The sequence below is a fragment of the Diadema antillarum genome, unplaced genomic scaffold (assembly GCF_040938485.1).
Source record: "Diadema antillarum isolate AM-2024a unplaced genomic scaffold, OU_Dant_1.0 seq00000239_RagTag, whole genome shotgun sequence".
NCBI lineage: Eukaryota > Metazoa > Echinodermata > Echinoidea > Diadematoida > Diadematidae > Diadema > Diadema antillarum.
The window spans coordinates 285,599-294,475 of NW_027271286.1; the positions used below are offsets into that span (position 1 = coordinate 285,599).

Below are 8,877 nucleotides of genomic sequence, written 5' to 3' on the forward strand. Positions count from 1 at the left end.
CATAAATTCCATTTATCATATTTTGTTATGACGACATATAATTGTATCTATATATTATGTGAAAGGAAAAATGTATTTACAAGTTCTGTTGGAGATGGAAAAATAATTGAAATGAAAAAAAAAAGAAATTTCTTGCACACAGACACACTGTATTTCTTGTTTTCCTATCCTTCTATCATACCTATACCTTTTCCCCCACAGCTCACACTGAAATCTGCCGCATAGAATGAATGCTAAATAATGAGAGATTGTTTTCAGTTGAGAAAATGGACAGCTAAATAGAAAGACACTAATTACAAATGCAGATCAAAGTCAACAGCTCTCTGACCAAAACTAAACAAGCACACGACGACAAAGTAGCAAGTTACATGATTCATTTACTAGGCTTAAAAGGCACAAATTTAACAAAAAATGAAATAGCAGTCACAAGTATTTGACCTAAAAAGAAATTATGATGATGATATGACAAATACAAAGTGCATTAAAGTATAACTCCTTCAAAATTGAGTTACAAGGGCGTTTCTATAGCAGTAAGTAACCTAGTAACCAGCTGGTAACTATGACTGAATAACAGCAAAAACTTCTGAGCAAAACATTGTCATATCTGTCATGACACTACATCAATTCATTACAGCATTCCTAGGTCTACGCATACAGTATGAAAGTATATAATAAATCATAATGTGCATTTAATTGCTCACAATAATCGCATATTTGAAAGTATGTTTGTTTTTTGGTTTTTTTTTTTGCGTAGTTGATCATTGCCGAATCAGTCAATAGTGTTTTATAATCATGTATCCCTACGTAGGCCTACTATACATACCATATAAATGTATCATATTTCATTTAAACAATTAGCTCAATCTCAGCCAGATTTGAAAAAAAAAACAATCTTTTTAAGAGGTGCTATACCGGGTGTCCCAAAAAAAGCGGAACGGTGGATTTTCAGTACCTTGCGTTCTAAAAGTGATACATTTTTTGACATTATTAGAAAGAGCATCTTCCGCAGAAGACCATGATACCAAAATCATTAAATTTGGTTCAGCACTTTTTATTCTACGCCAATTTTTGTAAATGCAGTCATTTTCACTTTTTTTGCGACTTATGAGATAATAATTTGGGTGCGACACGCGTTCCATACGGTGAATTGTGTAAGCTCGTTGATCCATGTCAACAAAAGATAACGCTTTCATATTGGGAGCACGCGCACACACACACACACACACAGACACACACACACGGGTTTCCCAATATGAAAGCTGTATCTTTTGTTGACACGGATCACCGAGCTTACACAATATTCACCGTATGGATCGCGTAGTGCACTTTAATTATTATCTCATAAGTCGCAAAAATCCGGCGAAATTTGGCAATGACTGCACTTTCAGAAATTGGCGTAGAATAAAAAGTACTGAACCAAATTTGATGATTTTGGTATCATAGTCTTCTGCGGAAGATGCTCTTTCTAATGATGTCAAAAGATATATAACTTTTAGACCGCAAGATACTGAAAATCCACCGTTCCGCTTTTTTTGGACACCCGGTATAGTTCTTACTAGGAAAATGAATCTTTGTGTTGCTTAACAACAATAAATCAACAACATCCTCTCTGCATCAACCAATACTGTATGTCCCCCTAAAAAATAATAATAAAAAAAATCATCGGGACCCTCCGCAATGGTAACTTTAGAAATAGTGAATCAATCCAAATAAAATTTCAGGGTCTGAAACTAGAACTTATTAAGCACATTTTACTGAAAACCCCATCCGATTTGCTTCAGTGGTCAAAGAGAAACGAGGAGTTTTGTAGAGCATGTCAGGAATCCCTTCCCTCCAAGTTCTGTCCATTGTGTTCACACGTTATGCACTACCAAGAGTATCCATGAGTGCTAAATTTGGAAGAATCAGACCCATGACATGCTTTGCAAAGATCAACTTTTCTCTGTGACAACTTAAGCAAATTGAATGGGGTTTTCTGCAAAATATAACTCAGATGTTATAGTTTAAGACCCTGAAGTAGCATTTAGACAGTCTAATCATACTGGAAGCTCTTACGGCAAAAATCCGATTGCATTTTTTTTTTTTTTTGGGGGGGGGGGGGGGGGACTCACTGTATGTGATCATACTGTTCGCAACAAATACCCTGATGATAGTCTCATTCGAAATCGTCTGCTATTGATATGGAACTCTTGCGAGGAGAAACTCGAAGAAATTCAGGTCTCATAGATAATATTCTGTACATTTCAGTCATCGACAAGTAAGTTCATTCTCACACCAGAACAAAGAATAAGATTAGATCATAAACTGATTGCATTCATCAGCTTGTCTGTGTGCGGTGACGATTACAAGAACGTATTTTAAATTCAACTGACCTGTTTCATACAGACATTTGCCGTCATTTCGTACCTACACGTTTGTACTTTACAATCATGCAGTTTCTATGGCAGAGGGCCGAGTAATATAATGGCCAATCAGTTAAGTAATGTATACATTATTGATGTGGATATACATGTTTTATGATTGCTGGGTACAATAATTACAAACAAAATTATGTGTGAACATTAATGAAGCGGACCCTGTTATCCTCTTTGTTTTAGTCATATCCAGCCGAACCTTATTGTAGGTATAGTTTTCTTAGAAATAAAGACAAAACGCTCTGTTAAATGGAATAAAGTGTGCTTAAAAGACTTCTTTCTCTTTCAGCTTGCGCTCTTTTATACTGAGTGATCATTATTGTACACGGTTCTGAAAATTAATATGAAGAGTTTCATTGCAATTGGCTAAGCACCATTTTTTTAACATTTAAAAGTATGCCCAACGTCAGATAGAGCAAAATAGAACCTTTCTGGTGATACGTCAGTTGTAACATAACAAGGAATATTCTAGAAGTTACGATTAAAAATATCCCGTAGCAGCTTTAATCTCAAATATCTCAAATTAACAAAAATGGAGTTAGCTCGTTTTGCGCTAAAACTCCTCATATTTAAATAGCATATTATGTAATTTGCTGAAATGACAACTGTCTCTCTCTCTCTCTCTCAAAAAAAAGCAGTGCAGATGTGAGGAGTACGTTATGCCTGTCGCTTTGTAGTCAAATTGAATATTGGAATTCTGTCATCAGTAGTATCTAAATCATTATCATCAGAATCAGTAGTCTAAGCATCTTTGTTGCTTGAAAGTTTATGAAGTACCAAAGACTTAAGACTAAACAGTGACTAATACCATAAAGCTGAGTGTCATGGCAAGAGATATGAGGGTTCAGGTCCTCCAATCCTTCTACATGTTTACATTAGATTTGGCTTTTTGTAATGTAATTGAAGAGTTTGTTTCCAAAAACCGATAAGTCCATATTTGCCAAATGGAGATATTTGCGATTAAAGATCAGGAAAAATAAAGAGAATAATAAGAAAATTTTTGCTTCTTTTCACCATAACTTCAAAAATGTACGTTTATATGTAGTGACCAATATATCATTTAAAAGGTATTATTTTGTACTTTATGACAGAGACCGTGCTTCATAATCTTCAAAAATGGACTTATCGGTTTTGCAAACAAACTCGCCGTATTATGATATCCATTACATTGTATGTGGTTATTTCTGTGAGATAAGAATCTACTGCTGATCGCACTATCGAGACAGCAACTTAAGAAAGCACAGTCCAGAATTACGGAACAGAACTACAAAAATGAAATCTATATCAAAGGAATCAAATTTTGTTCAAACTCCCACCTCCGAACTTTTGACCTTCACGTCATCTCATATAGGCCTACTGTCTATGCAGCAATGTACTAGCGACTACATTAGTACAGAAACAGATTCCGCCGTCGTGTCCATACTAAGGCAGCAGCCATCGCCCAATCACATGCTGTTCTTTTGTTTGTTTGTTTGTTTAGGTTGGATTCTGTTTTTCGGTTGATTCACATTTGCCCTTCCGTTATTGTTTAAAGAGTGTGGCTGGTATGCGGTAATTCAGCAGTTGGCTACAGATGGTTTTGACCGCCATTGCAGGAATGGTGTGTGTGTGTGTGTGTGTGTGTGTGATATTGAGCGTTTTGAAATCCATGTTGCTTGTCAATTGCCATGTCTTATCTTCTTAATCCACTCTAGGTTAACCGGTGAGTCATTGATTCAGACACATAAACAAATATTACATTATCCGCCTGACAAGTCTGACGGCTGACCGTTTTCTTGATAATGTAAAAACATACTGCATGTGAACATACCACTTAAGATTGTAATCACGGTAACACTACGTCATTTGAAGATTTCAACCTTTGAATCCATTTGTGGCGCCAATCTCGAAGCACTCCAAAATTGGGCTTATTCTTTTCGCCACCCTCGTGGAACTTGATCCGGCTTGCTCGCTCCATCACACTCGTCAGCTTGGAGTCGTCAGGAGCGCTCCGCTGTAGGATGCTTTCTAAGATCTCCCGGAGAGTATTGTGGGCGGAGAGGGCGTCCTCCTCAAGCGGTGCATCAGTGGCCTTCCCAATGAACTGTTGTACAGTATCCATGGCAACCAGTGCCTTTCGGTTCTCTTCTGCCACTCCTCGCAAGTCTTTGTCAAGTTCTGCAAAGAGTTGACCGATGTGATCCATCAGCGTCTTCTTACGGTCCTCCAGAAGTTGTGAGTAATCTGCATAGGCCTTCTCGACATCTGCAATAACCTTCCTCGCAGCTTCCTGTAAAATTACGCTATTTGTCTCGATTGCTTTATTGTTCCTAAGAAGGGCTGTTTTCCTCTCCTCCTTCTTGCTTTCCAGCTCCTTAATGCTCTTCGTCAAGCTCTCCTCGTGTTTAATAGCAGCTATGATATTATTTCCTTTGTGCCCATGCTCCAATACTCCACATCTGAAACAGATGTACTTCCGGCACACTGGGCAGAAATGATCTTCTACTTCCGTGTGATGTTTACTACACGAACATCTCCCTTTAAGAGGGACATTTCCTCTCTGTATGTCGGTCACATCAACAACCGTGTGCCTGGAAAATGCTTTCCAGGCAGCGTGGCTCATCTCACACTGCACGCACATGAGTGCACTGCAATCCTGACAATATACGGCGGCTGCGGATTCTTCGGCGGGCGCGCAGTTCGTGCACGTCGGCATCGAGATTTTCACGTCGTCTGCGACAGCCTTCAAGTGCATGCTCGTCTGCAGCTGGGACAATCCTTCACTGGGAACCCGAGTCTGCTTTCTGCACACAGGACATGACATTGTTTTTTGCTGGTCTTGTACCTTGTGTAGTTGTTCGAGACAATCGAGGCAGAATGTATGGGCACAAGACAGGGACTTTGGTTCCTTGTGCATCGTCAGACAAATAGGGCAGCGGAGATCATTGGTCATGATTTGATGAAAAGACGCCATTTTCCGCCTGTTTTCCATAAGAAAATGACAATGTTTGACGTGGAAGAATAACTAGGATAATCCTACTTGCAGACCTACTGCAAATCATAGGCCTATGATTACATAATATGGGGCCTACCCTGAATGCACTTGAACAGAATATGCACGTGCTCATGAACTTTATTCATATCAGAGTATCTATAACAGTCGTATACTCAATAAACTTAAAATCCACAATGAGTTTGAGTAGCAATATATATGTATTGCTACTCAAACTAAGAGAGGAGAGAGAGACAGAGAGAGACAGAGAGAGAGAGAGACAGACAGACAGACAGAGCATAAATGGTTATTAGAGGATTGGTATATTATCGGTGGAGATGAGGATTGGGCGTTTAACTTTTTGCGAGATACCAAGAAATCACTTATGAAATAGGACAGAGCATACCATTCTAAGATGAATGCAAACTTTATTTGATGAAAATTAGTTTTAGAATGGCTGAGACATCCAAAGACAAAGTAAAACAAAGTGATCGTTATAAAAGGTGGGTCCAACCTTTTATTGGGATCGCTCTGTTTTTCGATGATTCAGCCATCTCAAGACCAATTTTCATCAAATAAACATTCAATTCCTCTACAGGAATTACATTCTCTTTCTTATTTCATAAGAGGTTTCTCATTAGCTCATCCAAAAATGTCAGAAACCTGAAGTTACATCTCAACCAAAACTATGCAATCCCTTTAAACTCTCCTTCTATTGATTCTCCATGCCCAAATAGGATCACGTGTAAGCCATCACAAGATATTAACAAATTTGGAAAGGATATCCGATGACAGACAGACAGATAGATGGCTAGAAAACAAACAAACAAACATGATATATAGTTTATGTACCAATTATCATTGCGACGTGTACAGCCTTCGCAAATAGTGACATTTTTATAATGACGGTTTGAGACCACAATCATGCTTATTTTTTTAAACGAGTTTGAAAGTTCCAGATCAAAGTTTTACTTTTCTGTTCTTCAAGGTGATTTGAACCTGCCTAACCTCATTTCATGTCATAACATAAGACACCATATCAGCGGCGGATCCAGAGGAGGGCGCACCGGGCACGCGCCCCCTCTGGGTTAAAATAATAGAAATATAAAGAAAAAATGGGGGGGGGGGGGGTTGCGTTCGCCCTCCCATTAATTTCGCAAAGGCACCTCCCCTTTACGGAATTCCTGGATCCGCCCCTGTATATCATCGGCTGGCCGAGATTGAGGAGGACAGTAAATGGAAGGAGAATGAAGCCTATGTGGATTGTGTTAATGCAGACAATGTCAGTAGAGCACATTTATTGAAAGTTTGTGAAAAATCTGAAACTCCGTTGAAAAGTTATGGATTTTTAAAGGACAAGTCCACCTTCATTATACATGTGGACTGAGTGAATGCAGAAATACTGGTAGAACACATCAGTGAAAGTTTGGGGGAAATCGGACAATCCGATCAAAAGTAATGTGCACTTTAATGGCCCGTCACTGTACAAGCATGCTCACCTGGAAACATTAAACTGCACATTACTTGAATACGAGACCATTATGAAGCAAATAATTTTCATACAACAATAGATATATAATGTACTCTTAAATGAATCCCACAAGGATTGGAACAATCATCCCCCAGCATTCCTACTGATTCCCACTGATCAATTACTACCCATCCCCTTTAAAATATGCTGCAACGAAGGGCTGTTACGTATATGTTTTACCTTGTCTTGTGAGTATTCCGATGTTGACTTGAAAACACTTGGCCCACCGTCAAGGTGGTCCGTTACGATACCAGTCAAGCACTCCTGTTGCAGGACTTCCAAACACAAGTGTAGCACTTTATGAGGAAGTATTGCGTGTATACCGTATTAAAGAGAAATGAAGCTCTGCGGGTCACATGACGTGGACAAAGAAGTGCAAATGAGCTCGTTGAGGATGAGTCTAGAGTATACTCTTGCAAGTGTCTATGGGAAATGCGTGTTGTAGCAAAATTAGCCCGTCCTTAAAACGGAGAACAACGCAACACAGTATAGGCCTGCGTAACGTCTCGAACAGGGCATCGTATTTTACATCCTTAAGTATATTCCGGGTAGTTTTGTGCGACTTTGACTGTTTTTGTTTTGTATTGTCTTTTTAAAAGATTTGTGTGTGTGTGTGTGCGTATGTGTGTGTGTGCGTATGTGTGTGTGTGTGTGTGTGTGTGTGTGTGTGTGTGTGTGTGTGCATAATCTAAAATCACCAAAATGTCCGGAAGAGAAGGACTGTGGGATTTTTACCGGATGTGCACATCAAAAACATTCCTGCAGCCGGATACTGTCTTGGAGAGTATTCAAAATTCCCTACATAAAAACGCAGACACAAACACACACAAAAACCACAAACAAACAAACAAACAAAGAAAAAGACAAAAACAGTCCTTGGCTTAGGCGCAATGCAGAAACACAATCAGGGAGAAAAGCCGTACGCCCGTCATCCTACTTTACTAGTAAATATTTGACAGAGTTGACCAAAATAATGTTACTGATTGCAAAGATCACGTGCATCTTCCCTGATACTCTCCCCCCCCCCCACCTCCTGCTTCTTTGCATCGTCGACCTTTTTCATGACTAACATAAATGTTACGTGCGTTTGATACCAAGGAGTCTTGTCGTCATATGGCAACCTGCGAAAGAGGATGTCCGGAAGGGTACCAGGTTAGGTCCAGTTCGTCTCCTTTGAGATCCAATGTTTGATGTTTCAGTATAATCATGGAAGTAGGTGGATGAGCATGGTGACAGTCATATCGTTGTCGTTTGTGGGAGAAGGAGCGACAGGTGATTTTAAGCCTACGATCAGATCCAGAATGCCTTGTTAACGCTTTTTAAGTATATAAAAAAGGATATGGCAATTTAACTCCGAGCCTCAAGTAAGGATGACGAGTAGATTGATGATGGAATACCATGTGCGACAATCTAAACATATTCATATTTTATGTGTGACTGATAGAATTTAGGTTATTGATACTTTGATTATCGAAAATTTATAAGTGGTAGACATGAATAGACTATAAAAGACGAATTCACAAGCACACACTGTCTTTGATAATTATGTAATGATATTCTTAAAGGAAGGTTTGATGATTTCTTATATAAGGAATGCATAACATACGTGTATGAAAACAAGTATTATGTTTATATACTACATGATAAGCGTGTGCTTATACACATAGGCATGTGTGTCCGCCAGTTTTGAACAACATTTAGCGTCTTACTGTCGTCACAGGAAACAAAGAATAAGACCCCTATGCCATTTTTCGGGGGAGGGGGGCTAATGAATATGCTATTTAGATTATGAATGAATACAAATACAGGTGGTACTTTTAATAATGACCGACACTCAATAATGCAAGATCTTTTTTTCTCTCTCCCCCGAGGGCTATTATAAATAGCGGAACACGAGTGAATGAATATACCATTCTAAATAATTTTCCGTATAAAGGCAAACGAAAACAACTTGTAGATGA

At 38.8% G+C, this 8,877-nt stretch overlaps 1 protein-coding gene across 1 annotated transcript; it reads right to left on the minus strand.

Moving 5' to 3' along the window:
* Positions 1-4,239: 4,239 nt before the first annotated feature.
* On the minus strand, positions 4,240-5,367 carry LOC139729430 (E3 ubiquitin-protein ligase TRIM56-like). Its single transcript, XM_071640356.1, has one exon. It carries the CDS (start codon positions 5,365-5,367, stop codon positions 4,240-4,242), a length of 1,128 nt encoding a protein of 375 aa, XP_071496457.1.
* Positions 5,368-8,877: the final 3,510 nt, after the last annotated feature.

What these genes read in the sequence shown, in the direction of transcription:
- LOC139729430 (XM_071640356.1), bottom strand. Translation starts at nt 5,367, where the DNA reads ATGGCGTCTTTTCATCAAATCATGACCAATGATCTCCGCTGCCCTATT.